Source organism: Sesamum indicum, linkage group LG6 (assembly GCF_000512975.1).
Source record: "Sesamum indicum cultivar Zhongzhi No. 13 linkage group LG6, S_indicum_v1.0, whole genome shotgun sequence".
NCBI classification, from domain to species: Eukaryota; Viridiplantae; Streptophyta; class Magnoliopsida; order Lamiales; family Pedaliaceae; genus Sesamum; species Sesamum indicum.
The window spans coordinates 5,010,042-5,029,879 of NC_026150.1; the positions used below are offsets into that span (position 1 = coordinate 5,010,042).

The window sequence follows — 19,838 nt, forward strand, 5'->3', positions numbered from 1 at the left end:
TATTAATCTACTTTATTTGTTAAACCCCATAAAAACAAACAAACACAACCACCTTAATTAATTGTCAACATCATCTTTTCTTCCACCTTAATTCAATTAGGAATTACCACATGACCCACAATTTCTCAAACCAAACGCACTCAATCAATCTTATGTAATTAAAATATATATTATCCATTTAATCATATTCGAATTTATATAAAACCTATTAATTAAGAGAGACTATCTACATTGACCGGCCATATTGCACCTAGCTATATTGTCTTTCACCGCAACCGGCCCGGCCGCCACCACCTTCTATATATTGCTTAACAGCCAAAAGGGACAAAGTAGAAAATCAACAATATACATACATATTATTTATATATATATAGAGAGAGAGAGGGGGGGGGGGGGTGGGAGAAAGAGATGATAGTAACTAGTAAGAATGGAGGCAAAGAAAATGAAAAACAATGGGCCAACATTATTAAAGTGATCAGAAGAGGGGGTGGGGTGGGGGTGGGAGGGTAATGGTAATGAAAGCATGTGCGATCATATGGTGGTTGGCCCCCCTTATTGTCCAACCCCACATACCCTACATCTCTTTTCACTCTCCAAACCCCCTGAAAATGAAACATCCATCATCAATACATGCAATTAATATTTTATAAATTAATATAAAAATAAATTGAAATTCACATATTAAGATTTGATTCTCAAGTTTCCTTCTCACCTCCCATTTTCAATCCTTTCTCCCCCTAATATTCCTCTCCCCCTTTTCTTTTCTTTTTTCTTTTTATGTTTCATTCCCTTCACACCTCACCTCTCTCTCTCTCACTCACACACACACACACACATGTCTGTGTGTGTGTATGTACTACAATTACAAAGAGGCAGATCTTGTTGTCAGAGGGACTGAAGTACTTCTCTTCTTTTCTGATCATTCAAGGAGGCCCAGCCCCCCTCTTTGTGTCAGAACAACAGTTGTTCTTGTCCAAAAAATCCTCAAAAACCCTAATACCCTTTTCCTGATCTATCATCAGATTCATCACCCTCCATGACGACCACTCACCCCAAGAATCCCACCACTCACCCCAAGAATCCCACCACAAACCCCAGCTCCGTCATCAGGACTAGATTTGCTGTAAGGTTTCTCCACGCCATGAAGAAACTCAACAAGAAAACACCCCCTTCACGCAGATACCATACCATCAGAGCTGCAGCCTGCGCGTCCATGGCTTCTGCTGTCGGGCCACGGAGGGCCTGGAGTCGGGCCATCCTCAGAAAGATCCGAGCCCGAACCCTCCACGATCATCTCATACATAAAAGCAGAAACCATCGTTTAATCACTAGGAGAAAAAGTGCTGGCCTGAGAGGAAACCCTAGAGATCAAGAAGAGGTAGGTTTTAGACAGGAAGACGATCTTCGCGGGCTGGTTCCGGGAGGCGAAGGGATGGGGTTTTGCAGGTTGTTGAGTGAAACTGCACACTATATAAAGTGCCTCAGAGCCCAGGTACAGGTCATGACAAACATACTTGATCATTACAGTTCAAGTTGAAACAAAGATCATCAACATATATATACATATATATATATATATGCATAGTTTCAGACACTGAAACATATGGTTTTACAAATCAAGAAATTTACCCTTTTCCTATGTTGTCATATGAACAAGAATAATTAATAGGGTATGATCTATATATATATATATATATATATATATAGTTTCTTAGTGTACAGATTGAGGATAGTTATAGTCTCCTGAGATCAGTGTGTGTATATATATATATATATGTGTGTGTGTGTGTGTGTATGTTTTATATATATATATGTGATAAAGTTGCAAAGTCTTTCTTTAGTTTTAGTCGAATTGCAAGAAGATTGTAAAACTTAATTTATTTTATATATATATGTATACGTGTAATGATGTATTGCTAATTGCTGCTGCAAGAAGATATATAGATGATAAATAAGTTTTCAATATATATGTGTGTGTGTGTGTGTGTGTAAATGAACAAGAAGCCAAAGTTTTAAACATGATTTTATTTTATGGCTACAAAAGAAAATTAAGTAATTGTTTGTTCTTCAGTTGTCTAATTTTATTAAGGGAAGCAACACAATTTATGAATATATTACTTATTTAATTAAACTTATTGCTCTATTATATATATATGTATAACCATTTGGATTGAATTTTTAATATTTTTAGTATTATTGTATTTTATATTTCAATTAACATTAACATATATATGTATATATGTATATACACCAAGTGAATAAAATCTTCTTTAAATAAAATAAATAACGCAATCTTTACACGTGTGAGTATTATTAAATGGAATAAATTAAATATAACAGAATTTGAATAGAAAATTCGATCCACACGCATATGATCAATTACTATCAATCTATATATATTTGTAGCTTGTTATCTATACCTTATTATTAAGTGAGAGCACCCTTTTGACATTTCATTTTATTTGAGTCGACAAATTTAAAATTTTTTTGATATTTAATTTATTTATTTATTAGCTTCCACCCTCCCACTCTTCTACAAGATCTAAACCACCCTTCTAAACCCCTGAATTGTCCAATTTTCTCAACTTCTACAAACTTTAATTTTTTATAACTTCTTTTTTATTATTATTTTAACATTTTTTATTTTTTAATTGAAATATATTTTTAAAATATAAATTACTTTTAGATTTTTTTATTTAATTATCCACACCCGTTCACTCAAATGAGTATATAATTATAGTTATACGAATTGAGGAATTTTTTATGTGTATGTGTGTGCATCCATTGCAAGGTCTAGCAGAAATTGCTAATTTAATTAAATTTTCACTTAGCATATCTTAATTAGGAACAATCAATCATTCCAAAAGCGTGTCGTTATTGGAGGAATTTAATCACCTTTTCAATTTTAATTTTTTGGATCATTATCTTTTTATGTTGTAGCCTATAACATCGCCCAATTCTTGTTAATTTGAGAATATATGTAACAGTACGTAATTAACTAAATTAGCTATTTTTGCAAATTCACAAGAATTAAGCTGAAAAAGTGGGGCAAAATGTTTTTTAGTCCTATAAAAACAAGGAAAGAATATTTTTTTTTACCATAATTATCACGGGTGTAGCTTTTAGTCTCATAAAATTCATAATTATGCATTTTTAGTTTCAAAAAAGCCGTGTGCGTTGTAATTTTGAAACTAAAAAGGCCTTGTTTAAGACTAAAATGCATTTGGCTTTTGGGACTAAAATGTCCCAAAACCACACTTTTTGGGACTAAAAAAGCATAATTTTGAATTTATATGACTGAAAGCGTCACCTGTCATAATTGTGTTAATAAAAAGAATTTTATTCTTATTTTATGGGACTAAGAAATATTTTATGGTACTTATATGTGGATTCTCTTAGTCTTGGGTCTGCTCTAGCTCATTCATTTTTAAACAATTAATCCATGAGATATTGCAATATAAAACTAGGGGGTTTTAGGCTTAAATGGACTTTTAGTTTGTAATTTAAATCATTTTATATTTTCATTCTTTAATTTTTTAGGATAATATTTTGATCTTATATTCTTTTAATATTCATGAATTTAGGTTTTTTTTTTTTCAGAGTTAAACCTATTTGTTCGAAGAAATATATGCATGTGCTTTTCATGTAAATTTTTAAAATTGAAGCTATTGTTCTTATTGACTCATTTTCAACAATATTTTTTTTGTTTGACTTTCTAAGTTAACATTTAGTCCTATATTCTTTTTTTTTATTTTTGCAATTTCAATCTTTTTCTCGTTGGAGTTCACCCTTCTTGCCGGTGAGATCATCATAAAAGATCAAAATAGTCACCTAATTCCACCTGTAACACAACGGGCACATTGTCCCATAACTCCACCCGCAATACCAGTCTACGTAAAATAGGTTTAAAACTATTAAAATTTAGACTGTATCAAAATTTGATGAAACTTGAGACAAAAATAGCCCTAAATTCTAGCATCAGTATCGTAATTTTTTCTAAACTAAATAGTACTATAAAACATATGAAAAATAAGTCAACCCGCTTGAAAAATAGAAAAAATTTGAAGAATGGCCAGGATAGTGGTCGAAACGATAAAATTTCAGGATGAATGGTTACACCTCACTATGACGGTAGTTAGGGTTGAGTCCTTCTCTCAAAGACAATCAAAATGATAAGGTAGATTATCCCATAACTCCACTTATAATACTAGTTTACGTAAAATAGGTCTGGAATTGCTAAAATTTGGACTGTTTCAAAATTTTACAAAACTTGATTAAAAAATAACCCTAAACTCTAGCATTAGTATGGTTAATTTCCTTAACTAAATAATAACTATAGGACATATGAAAAAGAAGTAAACTCACTTGACAAATAGAAAAAAGTTAAAGAATAGTCGGGACAGTGGTCGAAATAATAAAATTTCATGAAAAGCTGCTACCCCTCATGACGATACTAGTGAGGGTTAAATATCCTCTCGAAGATGATCAAAATGATATGTAGATCGTCCCATAACTCTATCTGTAATACTAATCTACGTAAAATAGACTTGAAACTGCTAAATTTAAAATATCTCAAAATTTTATGAAATTTAACTCAAAAATAGACTAAATCGTTGCATAATTATGGTAACTAATATAACATAAAAGTTCAAAATCATCAATAATTGGGCTTAAAGATAAAATGGCTATTAATATTTTAAAAGATAGATAACTAAAGTTACTATATCTAAAGTTAGATTATCAAAATGCAACCCCTTAGAGATACAGGATAAACATTACAATTAAAATTACAACTTGAATTGCCAAATTATCAAATTAATTGGAAGCCCCAGCAGGTGCGGACATGATTGATGACGTGAAATATTTCAGCCAAATTGCTGAAAATAACTAAAAAGGCCATAATTTTTAAAGTTACAAGACCAAAATACAAATTTTAATTTGAAATGAACCAAAATTATCACCCCTAACTTTGAAGACTAAATTTACTTTTTCTTTCATGTCATGAGACTAAACTTGTATTATGCATTGTTTCTAAAAACTAACCATGTACATTAAAGAGTCATTTACTAAGTTATAAAATGAAAAACTCTCAATGACTACTAAAGTATGTAAAATATTGCAATTTTAAAACTAAATCATAAAATAAATAAAGATGCAATTAATTTCTTCATATTTATTTATAGAGTTGAACTGTAGATTTTTAATTATAATAATAATAGTTATTTATCTATATTAATTGTATAAGTTAATTCTTAATAAATCGTTATATAGGTATTCATATTCGATATGTTGATTGAAGTTCATAATATAATAGTACATTATTGATGTATCGAAAGGAAAAAAAGAAAATTGTATGGTCGAATACGAATTCTAAGTTTTAATTATCCTATAAAATTTTTCATTTTCTTTTGTTCCTCATTAATTTAAAAAATATTAATTTTACTAAATATATTTCTAAAAATTTATTTCTTATACATAAAGAACTACAAAAAGTTAGAAAACATAGAAGTTTTTCGTGGATATGACCCATTACTTATTATTCATACAAGACACATGGTGTAATAAATTTTAATTAATTTCAACTAAAACATATTTAATATATTTTGATAAATTTGTTTCTTATAAAAAAAAACGTGAAAGGAAAATATAGAAGTGATTAGTGATATGCAGATCAATAATAAATTTATATGATTATACCACAAACCGAACCTATTCAAAACTCATCACCAACCCAATAAAACTTTTACGATTTCATATAATAAAGACCCATGATGTAAGAAGCCTTGTTTTAGTCCCGACCCATGATTCTAACCCAAATTGCCACCCTTAATTACAATCCCACGTAAGATTTGATTAGACATAAATTGTTAGTTAGAGTTTATTGATCAAATAATAAATGAATAAATGGAGTTGAGCATCTTGGTTCAGTTGGCTAAGGGTCTTGTCTGAGTCATTTCAAATGGGATCAGAACAGTGCTTATGGTGACACCCCCCAAAAAAGATGCATTTGTCAGAGATTGTGAAGGAATTCCGTAAATTGTTCTATAGTTAGATATATCTTGATGAATTGAATATTTCTACATCCCTTTAGTTTTCAAATACCTGCAAATAATTTGTTTATATAATAAAATGCTTATGTATCCTCTGATGTGACATGGGAGTTGATTAGTGTATCATTGTATAATGTATTATTTACTCTGACTTTATATGAGTTTAACGATTTTATACTACAACAACTTCTCATTAAGGAGATGAGGTTCTTGGGCTTATAAACCACTCATACCCATTGTTTTCAACCGATATGGGATGTACGTCTATATTGTCAGTCCCCTAGATGAGGGTTTCAGAATGGGTATATGACCTCGTTCCACATACAGTGCCGAATGATGTGCTTTGCTACTCTATCTAAAAATACGAAATTAAATTTTTTTGTCAAGAAAGTTTTGAAATTATACTTACACCACTAAAATAATTCTTTATTTATACCTGACACCTTCTATTAGGGTTTGAACGAAAAATATTGACTGCAGTAAAAAAGAATATAAATTTGTAATTTTGCCCCCATTAAAATATTCTTATATATGTATATTTTTATAGTTATAAAAAAATAATATATATGTGTGTGTGTGTGTGTGTGTGTGAAGTAAGTTTAACTTCACTTTATAATAGTGAATGTCACCCTTCAAAACCTCTTCAAAATTTATATGTTCCCAATATATAGTTAAGATCACACACTACTAAAAGATCGATAACGCTAGTGATAAAAGGAAAAACTATTTGTTTAGTCTTTTAAATTTATCCATTATTAATTTTATTCTTTTAAATTTATTTGTTTTAGTTTTAATTTAGAAACTTTCAAAATTGCTTAAGGTTAATCTTTTCACCCAATTTCGACTAATTTTACCCATACACAGCTTTTCAAGAGTAATTTTAATTCATATATATCCATTTATTTTGCATCTCTTTGTTAATGCTAGCCTAGAATGGTATAAAAGTTTAGGTTTACTGAAAAAATATTTTTTTATATTACACTTAAAACATTAGGATATATTATTAGCCTTTATCATCAAAATGGCAACAGAGTCGTAAATTAGGGTTAAAAGATCAAATCTACGAAAATTGATAAATAAAAGACTAAATTTAATATTGCCAAAGACAGAGAATCAAGATAATTCAGACCAAAATTATAGGACAAAAATTTAGTTTTTCCCGATGATAAAAACTTAAGGGACAAAATGAAATTGTCACTATTATAATATGAATTAATAAAAAAAAAAGATTGATTTGTTTCATCATTTTCTGGCTACAATAATTGCATAAAATGTGTCAGTATTCATAATACTCTCTCTATTTAAAAAACTCAAAAAGAAAAAAAAATACAAAGATGTGTTTTTATTTAATTACATGTTTATGTACGAAGATGAGTATGTGATTGAATTAATTGATAAGATTATATTTTTAATGCTAGTATTATCGATTCAATATATTTTTTATTTGAGTAAAATAGATAGTTGTATTTTTTTTATTATTAGTGTTATCAAATGAACGTGATTTACAATAAGAGATGAAATCAATAATTATAGAAATTGGATTAAAATAAAATGAAATGGGATAGCCTGCCAATAAGGTTTTAGTTGATGTGATTTGGTTGAAATTTCATAGCTCAAAAGTTGTAAGTTTAAATTTTTTAAATACGGGTGTGTGTCTGCTTTTATATAATTTGTTGTTTCTTAATTTATCTTAATTGAATATATCTATTATTGATGCGAGCAAAAAATATGGTGTCCGGGTCCACAGGGACTAGAAAGTAGTAAAATAGGTGCTAGAAGATTAAAGAGTGTAATGAATTATATTGAGTGTTATTTCTTATTTTTTGAGTATAAAAGGAAAGTTGAATTTGAAATAAATTTCTAAATACAAAATTAGGATGTCCTTTCAGCATCACTTAGAGGGAGCTTATGCGGGCCTCTTTAGGCCAAATCATTTTTATGGGCATCGTTCAATCCCCCACTCTAATAGGTGGAGACCTTATCCGTTATTAGAGTAGACGTCTTCAGAGGCAAGAGACTGGCCTGAAGATGGAGCCATTTTTTTTTATTTCAAATTTCTACAAGAAAATATTAGTAGCATAAGCATGTTTAGAGAAACAAAAATTTAATTCATGCATGTTTGGTGCAAGGCTTTGCTTGAGGTGCCTACTCAAAGCAAGGCTTGTGTGGAGAGCTTAATAGGTGCCTTTAGTGTTTACTCGGGTGTGGGACTTTATTTTTTTACAAAAGAATGTTAACAATAGAGATGTGCCTATTATCGATAAGGTTTTTGCTCTTGCACGAAGCAAGATTTGTGTGTCTCCTTGGATGAGGGCTTATATGAGGGTGCCTTAATTGAAACAGGACTTAGGAGCCTCATCGAAGAAGTGATAAGGTGTTTGCTTAGAGCAACAGTTATGTGCCCATGCACAAGAGGCTTTGGTGCTTGCATAGAACAAAGTTTACATGTCTCCCCAGAGAAGAATCTAGGTGCCTACTCAAATGAAGGCTTGGATGCCTTCATGGAAGAGGGCTTGTATGCCTCCACGGAGGAGGGGGTGTGTCTATATAGAAGATAAGGCTTTTTTTGTGGATGTGCACAAAATAGGACCTTTTTTTGTGGCTCCACAAAGGAGGGTTTAGGGTGCTTAGACCGAACCAGGGCTTATTCCCCGAGTTCTGTGTAGAGCAAGGCCTTATCTTCTTTATTCTCACATTATTTTTTTACTAAGGATTTCATGCTTGTATTTCCGAGCCTCCTCCAAGTTAATATACTTTTTAAATCGAGTTAGAAGATTTTAAAAATTAAGAGGAGATTTTTCGGCTAAGGACTTGAAAAGGTCCGCACATTGCAACCCTGTGAAAAAGTACAGTTTAGTGCATCAGATGTAGTAGAAGGGACCTCTAGGGCCGCAAAGTTAAAATGTTGAAGATACTCCCTCTATGATTCTCCATCTTTTTGTTGGAGGAAAAAAAATGCTTATGGTTGTTTTTCGATGTTGTTTACTGCCAACATTAGTGCAGATAGAGAGAGCAAAATTCTTTACACGGTCGGATTAATCCTGTGGCAATTGGTTGAACTACTACTGGGCCCACCATGTGAAGGTGGTTACAAACATACTACATTTGACTCTAGTGGTATAACAGTGGAGAATGGCAACATTTTTGAAACAAAACAAGTGCTCCTGAGGATCCATGGTTCCATCGTACTCTGGTATATTGGTCTCCTCCTAGTTGAAGGGAAATTTGTCTGCTAGGATTTCTTTGCTAAAGCGGGTGCACTCCTACTCTCTTAAGGAGACCCAAAGACGTACATCTCCAAGTCTAGGAGTTCATGCTGAAGTTTATCAACGAGCACCCTCCAATCCATAGGGGCACTTTTTCGTTAATACAGGGAGTAAATTGTATAAAACTCCTATTGATTGTACTAACAATTACAAGGGTATTTAAGAATTTGCTCGATACGAAGAATAAATTTCTTTAGAAAAACTTCAATGAAGGCCAGAAATGACCATAATTTTTTATCTAGAAAAAGTTGTGAATAGATTTTATAGATGTTACACTCAGTTTGAAATGCATTGGATAATTGGATGATTAATATATATTTTATTATTTTCAAAAGTGATGAGTACATAACAATTATCTATGTACTAAATGCACAAAGTATCAAGTGTAATACGGGTTTAACCAACATACATACGATATTCGTGCTAGAATTTGAAATTAAATTGTTTATACTCGGGAATCTTTTCTATAAAACTAGTTGTATGTGGCACATTTAATGCATATGTCAAAAAATTTAAAATAATTAAATATTATTTATTAATGTTTTTGTAGGAAAAATGATTATACTAAAAAAAATAGATGATCTTGAAAGAGAATATTTGGAGCAGGAGAAAGAGAAAACAATATAATTCTAAAATTAAATAATTATTTAAAAAATAAATTTTACTACTTGTTTATAATGGAAAAAAAGTGAAAGTTGGTGGATAGGAAAAAAAAGAAAATAAATAAAAATAACATACCAAAAATAAAAAAAACACCAAAGAGGTATTCTCCTTTAATATATAATATAGATAAAATAAATTGCTCCTCATTTGGTTATGTTATATCCAAAATCCATCCAATACATGTTTATTTATTTTAAATTTTATTATATTTTTATTTTTTAATATACATAGACCACGTGCAATAAATTCTTTTTTTATTATATATCAATCTTATATTTTTAAAAAGAAAAGATTTTATGTTTGGAATTTTTTTTTATTCTAATTGTGAATGTAGAAAATATGAAAAGAAATGTAGTTGCAAGATATAATATTTAGGTAGTTTGGAAAGTTCTCCTCAAGTTTGGTTTCTATTAAAAATTATTTTAAATGAATTATAATAAAGCATTGTAAAAGGTGAGAAAATAATATTTTTCGTCCTATAGCTTAAAACCGTTCACTTTTGATCACATTGATTATGAATTCTTATTTTTTGACATATAACTTCAAAGAAATAGAACTATTTTTATCCCATAGCATCTTTTTGTAAGACATTTTAACAGAAAATGCCTCGTGCTGCATGCATGATCTTCAGGTCCTTTCCATTTTTTATCTCATTGATTATGAAATCCTCACTTCGGGTCCCATAATATTCAAAGTAGCATTTTTAGTCTTTTATACTAAACGACCACATGACTTTTTGTACTTAATATCTAACAAAAAGATATTTACTTTTTTAAAATAAGCGACCAAAAATAAGAATCTCGTATTCAATAAAACTAAAAATAAAAATAACTTAAGTTACGGGGAAAAAAATATTATTTTCCCTGAAAATTGGATACATGTACCCCTATGTTTGTATACACCGTTGGGTCAAGTTCCACATTGTAATTTTTTGTACACGATGCGTGCATATATTAAATAAAATGAAAAAATTAAATCCAGCTGAGAAATAGTATATGGAAATGACAAAAATGTACTGTCAATGATTCATAACGAAATTTTCAAGTTTTCTTGTCGATATTAGGTTGCGGCGTGGCTTAAATACTAATACGATAATTGTAGGGACCATGCATGGCATGAGACCGACATGATTTCCTTTCAACAATATAGTGAGGCCTTGTCTGCATCTCCACCAAACTTAGGATTCGATGCAAGAGAACCTGGATCTTCAGCCTGAGCTCATTCAACAAGAAATCAGTTTCCGACTCACTCAATCAAACAACACATGCTCAGAAGTTAGTAGTTTCAGTAGCTTCCAAGCTGAATTCAGACTATCAAACCAACATGCACCATATGACAAGCAATAAGACGATCCAACAGCAGTGTAATTCTGCCCGGATTCAACGGTAACAGTAATAATTTGTTAGCAGTAATGATTGTCGATCAACAACAAAAATGACTCGTCCCTTCTCTCTCTCTCTGGAAAGCTTCAAACACCGGAAAATCAGCAAGTAACCACAAAGAACGCAGAAGAAGAGGGAAGAAGCAATTGACCGTGACATACAGTTGTTCTTGGAGCAAGAAAAGGACCCAGAATGCCTTTAAACATCCAGATACTGTCTAATTTCAGTAGCCAAATCATATCATGCATCATGAGATCACAAACGGATGTGCAAGAAACAGATAACAATTCGAATTTGATCATACTTATGAGGAAAAAAATTCTAACTGGTTTTCTCTCTATAAGGACAACGAGAATCACAAATGTCGAATGTACGAATCAATGCTTTACAGATTCAATCACACTGGCCTATCGAGCAGAGCAATCACCAAACAAGGATTATCTGCAGAATTTACGTATAAACATTGGTTCTATTGAGGTTTCTAGTTATCTCCATCCATTTGTTCGTCTTTTCTTCTTTGACTCTTTGGGGAGCTCAGCCTTTTGTTTTACTCTCTTTCTACAGTTGCTATTTCAAATAGAACTTATTCGATATGATACAAAGTATAACACAAACAGACTATGAATCCATTACATGTTTCGTTACTGGCCAATATGGTTTCCTATTCTTACCTTCTCCCCGAGTAATAAAGTGTAGCATTCACTGTAGTCAAAGTAAAGTCAGAATTTGTGAGTTAGATGATACATCAACGATGAGTAGAAATCAAACTAGTGCAACTGAATTGAAAAAGTAAACATTTATTCCTTATTTCTTCCATGGGAGAAAGTATGTATGACTCATCATCTAACATTTTATACTACAAAAAGAGAATCAATTCAACAATTGCGTTCGCATCCGTATTCGTAATCAATTCAACATAGTAACAAGCTGAGACCAAATATATATCACCTGATTCCTCGATTGATGCTCCTGTATATTCAATCTCCTCCATTTCCAATACACAAATGACTTCCATTTTTCCCCAGCAATCCCTCAATGCCACTTTTCGATTGAATTTGTGCAGATTGTCAAGAACAGGAGGCAGCACGACTCCTTTGAAGACTTTAGCTCTACAGATGCAATCACAAACACGCACACGAGAATAAAGTAATGTGATCTCTAGACCAGACCCTGAGTAGACCTGTACATAGAAGAACCGAAAATTTCCATAACGTGATTGAGCTACCGTGCATCATCGCCCCCCCTTGAAGTCTACAATGCTGCTCTTGCAACACTATCCTGATCAAACTCGTATCGGAGCTTCCCGGACATAATCTGATGAAAAAGGGAACACTAATTAGCTCCTCTGCTCAACATAAATACACATATCCAAGTAAGAACACACTTAGACCGCAACTCAAAATCAAATCCCATTGACCAGAAGAGAATGGAAACCAAAACAGCCAACAATTCCTTCAAATTCTATAAATTAGTCAAAAAGAGAAACGGGAATATTCTTAACAAGAAACAGTCACTGCAATCAAGTAAATTACAGCTACAAACAACAGCTATGTATGTGCTGTGTCAAAACTTTCTGAGATTGCCCACATGGAGCAAATCACTTTTGAGTGAAGCTGCAGTGATGACAACAGTAGGCAAAAGATCCAACCTTTTGGCATATAATGCAAAAAGTGGCGTCACCCATTATTGAATCCACTGTATATCATTTTCCAGCTCAGTTATTCTAACACTTGCAGCCACAATTGAGCCCCCAAACGTTTTCAATATTCCATTCCTACCTCAAATGTTTCTTGCTCAAATCGAAACTCCCAAAACCAAAAAACCAAATAATGTCAAAGAATTCAACGAAAATGAAGATTTACTAAGAAAAAGAACATATATTTCCAATTTTTCAATAAATAAGAGAAGAGTATTTTTATGGACAGACAATCTTTGCTAAGAATATTTGACCTCGGGAACAGACTCCACTACATGTCTTCCGTCCCGAAGATCCGGCACTGGAGCAGCCAAACAATCCCTCGGCGTTTCAAAAGAAGACAGTGAAAACTGCTTGGAAACCACGCCCACATCAAAGTAAATCAACCCGGAGCTGGGGATATCGACCCGGATTTCCTTGACGGGAAACCACAAAAACAAATCCTGCGCCGAAATCCCCGACAGCCCATCGATCTGCCCGTAACTCAGGGTGCCCGTGACATTCATGTCGTAGTGCAATTCATTCTCGAACTTGGCATTGCAAGCTTGATCCAAGTGCACCTCGAATTTCCCGGAATTATCCAAGCTGAAATTCTTCACCCCTTTGGGCAGCAAACCCTTTGGCAGCCCGTGAATATTGAGAACATCATATATGGATGACGCGGATGCCTCATTAGAAGCCGCCATTGATGATATCAATGAGAACACGAAGAGGGCGAATACTGAGAAGACCAAACGGCGTAGAAATTGCATTTTTATCATCTTTATGCGGGCTATAACATGGAAAAATTCTTCTGGGTTTAGGGTTTAAGAGGTTGTAGGAGAGAAAATGTGATGATTGGGGATGTGGGCTGGGGTGGGGGTGTTGGCAGATGAGGGTGGGGTGGAGGAGGAGAAGAAGAAGAAGAAGAAGAAGAAGAGGGAGACGGTGCCAGCAAGAATACAGAGGGGATTAGGAGAATGATCAATTATTGGTGGCGAGATGGGTCCCTGTTTCGGAGTTTCTAATCTCCTGCTTCAACGGTGTATTGAGCTGGCCAATAGTGGTGAACATAGGAGGGGTAAAAGTGGGCATTTCCCCGGACTAAACATATTTTGCTGTATCCAATTCTGACACGAAAGCGAGTGTATGGGACGCGCGAAACAGTGGAGTGGATATATGCATGGAAAATGAGATGAGGAAAGCGCGGAAGGTTTCCTACCGGTAAGAAAAGTTACACTTGGGAATCCTGTTTTGGCGGAGTGGTTCTGGACTTCTTCTACACCACTATACCCCTCCTACTGTGTGTATGTGCGTGTATAAATGTATAAAAGATAATAATTTCAAATTCTTTAATTTAATTCAAGTATAAAAGTATATATAATAAATAAATACGTCCATCCACTCAAATACCATCAATTCATTTAATTTACTAGTAAAATATACACATGGTGTGGGGCATTTTTCGATTTTGATAATTAAAATTCCAACCATTTTTGCAACAGGACTGGAATGACCTATTAATCTAGCATGACAACTCGAACCAAACTAATCACAGTACAAGTGTGATACACTTACTATTGCTTGACCAATTTTTTTAAACTATACACTTATCACACGACATGTGTATTGCACGTACTATAAAATTAATTTAGATACAAACCCGATCTGAATTAAAATTTTCTTCACATAAAGAGATACGCGTCAAGATATTTATATGACCTATTTATAACTTTAATCCTTCAATTATTTTGGTTGAGTATAAGTCCAGCACCTCTAACACATATCTATAGTAAGAAAGAATGATATTTCAATTTTATTATTTATAATCCCTATATCGGAATTGCAACTATTATTACATTAATGAATGTTTTTGATAAAAACATGATTAAAAATTATTAGCCTACCAACCATAATATTAAGTTATCAACCCAAATTATTTGATTTGAAAAGTTAATATACAGTACAAATGTACAATTAGCTTTTAATATTTTGTTAAGCTATGAGTATCGTACCGCCGTACGCAACGACTATTCGACTATTTACGTTATATTTGGATGGATGAATTTTGTAGTCAATTTTTTTTAAATTTATTTGGCCCATAAAATAAATTTTAAATCCATCATTAATTTCGTTTTAAGCTTATTTATCCAATAATCTAGTCATTTCAAATCCTTTATGAATATTCCAAAATTATTAGACAAATGAATTAGAAATTTCTACAAAGTTTTCTTGTAAATCTAAATAAAAAGATTTCGAATATATGAATTTAAAATTTTAAAAATGAAATTCATTGGTTTCAAATCCAAATCCAATCAACCGTTCCCAACGCAATGTAACCTTATAATATATTCGAATTCACAATTTTGGATCTGAACGAAGAATTTGAAGAAACAATTAATTTCAAATTACTCTATTTGAAAAAAAATTAAAATTCTTCCATGTTTATCGAAATATAATTCAAAATCAGAACGAAAGAATTTAGAATACTTTAAATTTAAAATTATCCAAATAAATTTAAAAAATTTAAATTTTAAATATTTCAATTCAAACGCAACTTTAGAGGGATAGGTGGGGTAGGAGGGAATAAGAGTCCAAAAGTCCAAACATGTTGCTGTATTTATCATGTATGCATAGTTGGAGAAAGGGCATGTGGGCAGGACAGATGGGGTTGGAATTATGATAATTATAATTTTTGTCTTGGCATTAAAATTGTGCCCAAAATCATTCTTCCTTTACACAAATTTATTTATTTTTTTCATACTATTATAATATTTCATACTAAGGTATGAATAAAAATAAATAATTTTTTATTAAATAAAAATATTATTTATAGCTAACTACTATTTTATTTTATGACTACATAAAATTATACATAATTCATTTTTTATCCTATAAAATCAACTTAATAAGTATTTCGTTCTTTCATTAAAATATATTCGATCTTAATTAAAATTGTCGAATCATACTAAAAACTTTTAATTAAATAAAAAGATTTGGGACCTAAGTCGAGTCAAGGCCTAATTGGCATATTTTGTATTTTTGCAATATAGTCTATGTGATGGGATTATACAGATCATAAAGCATCATGGAGGAATAGTTGTAGTTGTTTTTTAATGGTTTCTTGAAAATCATTTTAAGGATTAATATTTTATATATATATGCATGGTTGTGAGATTATATTAGGCATGGGAAGCAAGTGCAATTATGGATGTTAACGTGGATTTGGTCAAGTGGGCCTATTACTAGTGTTCAATTTGTTTAAATTTTGTCACCTCACATGGATGCACATAATTTAGCTATATTTGTCACTCAACAATTTTGAATTTATTATAACCACAAAATGGGATTATATATTTAGCCATTTTGTGGGCTTATTTTGGTTTTAATCAAGAAATTAATTCAGTCACTTATGTCTTAGTCAAGAACTTCATATAGCTATTTTATTAATACTATGTACATATATATGTGATGTGTGAAATTACCCTAGGTTTAATGTATATGACATTATCAAAGTAGTGTATATTATTATTTTATTAAACTAATAATAAAAATACATATATATATACATACGTATTTAAAACTCGAAAAAGTAATGATCTTAGATGTCATGGGTCCAGATTCCACCTTATGCGTGGTATGTTGCGTCTACTGAATAGTAAGTGTTATTTCTACTGTAATAGTATGTGTTGATTAGACTTTGTTTATTCAATATTATTGATAAGAATATGATTGTTGTAAGGACTGATATTCGACATAAATGATTGTAATAAATTTATTTTAATTAATAATAATCAATCCCTCTTTAAAAAAAGTCGAGAAGATGGTAAATTTTTTTGGAAATGAAAATATATAAAAGCAAGTATATAAATTTGCATAGGTGAAAATAAAAAATTGACAATTGAAAAGAAAAATTAATAACAAACGAGGGCTACTACTAACTTATGTTGACATCTCATGATATTAATTATGTTTAATTACATAAATATTTTATAATTTTTGTTAAATTATAAATTACATAAATATAATTAACTCAGGCGTATATGTGTAGAATTTTGTCTCTCTGAATAAAAGGGTATACTTATAATTACAACTACAGTAGTTATGATTTTATAATAGACAGAAAGTGTTATCTAATTAGATTTAATTTCAAGAAGTGTCGATTTAATTTACTCGTTTTTTTCATAAAAATAATATGAAAATAGAAAAGTATAATTTGACAAAATAACAGCCATTTTTTTTTTCCTCTTGAGAAATAATACTTAAGGGCACGTCGAATGAGTCTTTTGCACCCACTGATTGTGGTAAGAGTCACATGAGAGGTTTGGTAAATACACCATACCTCACGCGAGGAGAGTATAACTATTTCAAATATACATATATATATATATATGTATAGATCGAAAAAAAAAAAACAAAAAACGACTATAATTTAGATGGCAAAATACTTTTTTACCATGTTTATATTATGGAATACATTTTCAATTCTTATATACCTACGTAGATTGTAATCTATTAATTAAATAAAATAAACTTGTAGAAAATTGCAGAATTTGTGTGAATGATGATAAAATAAGTTTGTTTGCATGCTTAGAGAGCATGGGCAAATTATATTATCCACTAATCACACTTGTAATCTTTTTGCTCCTATATTCAACCATACGCTTCTATGCCTTTATTGCGTACTTATAATTCATTACTTTTTTTTTTCTTGTTTTCTATAATAAAAAATTATATTAGTATTATTAAATATTAGTTTGTTGCATGTTTTTTATATTATAATTGAAGTATTTTATAATATGAGGGGAAATAAAAAATTTTTGTCCTATGAGTTAGCCCGGTTTTTTTTTTGTCCCATTCATTACGAGATTAGCATTTTTAGTCCCGTAACTTATAAAAATTAACACTTTTGGTTTTCATCCACTTTTTTGTTACAATTTAACGGTATAATGTACGTGCCTAGTATGTGATTATTAAGTATTTTTGGCTGAAGAGAAAAATTGGTCTGTTTCCAACTTTGGACTGGGAAAAAAATATAACTGCATTCGGCGGGAAAAATAAATTTTGAAGGAAATTAGGGCAAAAAACATAGCGATTTCTCTTTTGTATCATAAAAATTGAATCATATTCTTCTCATGTTTCTATAATTAAGTTGAAGCCAAGTAGAAGCAACATAAAAAATCATGTATTTCACAAGTGAATCAAGCAGGCCAAATGAAGCACTCATATGTTACTATTGAAAAAAGGGTTAATTTTTTCCTCCAACCAAAAATATTTAACAGTAATGTGCTAGGCATGTGACCGGCATTGTTAAATTGTAGATGAAAAAGTGTATAAGGATAAAAAATACTAATTTTTTAACTTATGGGACTAAAAATGCTAATACCCATAATAAATTGTACCAAATTGATATCAACCTAACTTGTGAGACTAAAAATACTATTTTTCGTACAATATGACAAGGTATAATTACCGTATAGTAATTGCTTGATCGTATATTCTTCCTTTTCCAAATCATATATATACCCTTCACTTATTTATTTTCCTTTTTTTGTCCTTTATCCAAAGTATTATTTCACTCAAGAGATGAATACGAAATATTATTTGATCATCTCAATTATTATATTTTTACAGCAGTTAATCATAAAATACACTCCATACTTTTTCTTTATAATATTCATTTTTTAAATATTAATATTTTATTTTTTCTTATGTTAGTAGGTATTCATTATTGGGAAAATTGTAATTTTGTCCTCTAATTTAGAGGTGACAATTTTGATTTAACATGAATTGATTCCGTATTTAGTTCTATAATTTTAAAAATTTGACAATTTTGGTCCCATTTGACATGATTTAACAAGATTGCCAATTTTTCAAAACTATTGGACTAAATTGCAAAAACTAATTCATGCAAGATCAAAAAGTGTGTGAATTTTTAATTAAAAAAATAATATTTTATATTCTACTTATTTAGCACAACCCTCATCAAATTCAATGTTGGGGCATACTGAATTGTGGAGCTTGGAAATCATAATTTAAGGATCTAATTTTTTTAATCATAAACATTATTAATTTATTTTCTTTATGATAAATAAAAAATAATGTAATTTTCAACAAAATTATGAGTTATTTAATTAGAAAAAAATGTAATTTCAATCCTGTAACCTAGAAGAGTTAGGGATGGTAAGGAGGTAGGTTTAAGGCGAGTTTACCAAAATTGAGAACCCACCCCACCAAGAAAATCTTGGACCCAGACCCAACCTGTCACCCGTCGGGTTGGACCTGCTTAAAAAATAATACTACTGTAAGTTTATAAATATAAGACAATACTATCACTGATAGGTTAATATATATATATATATATATAATTTACATGTGTATATTTTAGGCATTAAAATATTAAAAATTTTAGAATATGTGTTACTTATATAAAGTTTAAAATGTTTATAAACTATTTATATCAATTTATAAAAATATTAAATTTATGTATTATATGTAAGTATAAATAAATTATATATAATTTTTTATATATTCACAAATATATTTTATATAAGTATATATAAAACATACAAAAAAAAAAGAAAAAAATAATCGGGATGGGTTCAGGACAATTCAGGTCTCAAACCACTAAAATCGAAACCTGTCCCTGGACCCGTTTAAGGCTTCAAAACCCACCTCAACAGGGGTGAGTTTGTGTTCAACTCGGACCTATTACCATCTCTAAGGAGGATGTCAATTTTGGTCCTATAAGATTAGATTTTTCGTAAAGTTTTGTGATTTTCTCATTACTAAGATGATTCTT

The 19,838-nt window shown here is 30.8% G+C and overlaps 2 protein-coding genes across 3 annotated transcripts; one reads left to right on the forward strand and one right to left on the reverse strand.

Annotated features, from left to right (window-relative positions):
- On the forward strand, positions 705 to 1,885 carry LOC105163775 (transcription factor IBH1-like). The gene has a single exon (XM_011082236.2). It carries the CDS (start codon positions 1,037 to 1,039, stop codon positions 1,535 to 1,537), a length of 501 nt encoding a protein of 166 aa, XP_011080538.1. The 5' UTR covers positions 705 to 1,036; the 3' UTR covers positions 1,538 to 1,885.
- Positions 11,630 to 13,965, reverse strand: LOC105163776. 2 transcript variants are annotated; one of them, XR_847947.2, is made up of 3 exons: positions 13,312 to 13,965; positions 12,310 to 12,675; positions 11,630 to 12,063 (listed from the first exon to the last, which is right to left on the reverse strand). XR_847947.2 is itself a non-coding variant. In XM_011082237.2 (2 exons), the coding sequence occupies exons 1-2, from the start codon at positions 13,816 to 13,818 to the stop codon at positions 12,613 to 12,615; spliced, it is 570 nt and encodes a 189-aa protein (XP_011080539.1). In that variant the 5' UTR covers positions 13,819 to 13,965; the 3' UTR covers positions 12,118 to 12,612. The 2 variants fall into 2 exon arrangements, 1 of the variants encoding a protein (XP_011080539.1); XM_011082237.2 differs by lacking the exon at positions 11,630 to 12,063 and having other exon boundaries at positions 12,118 to 12,675.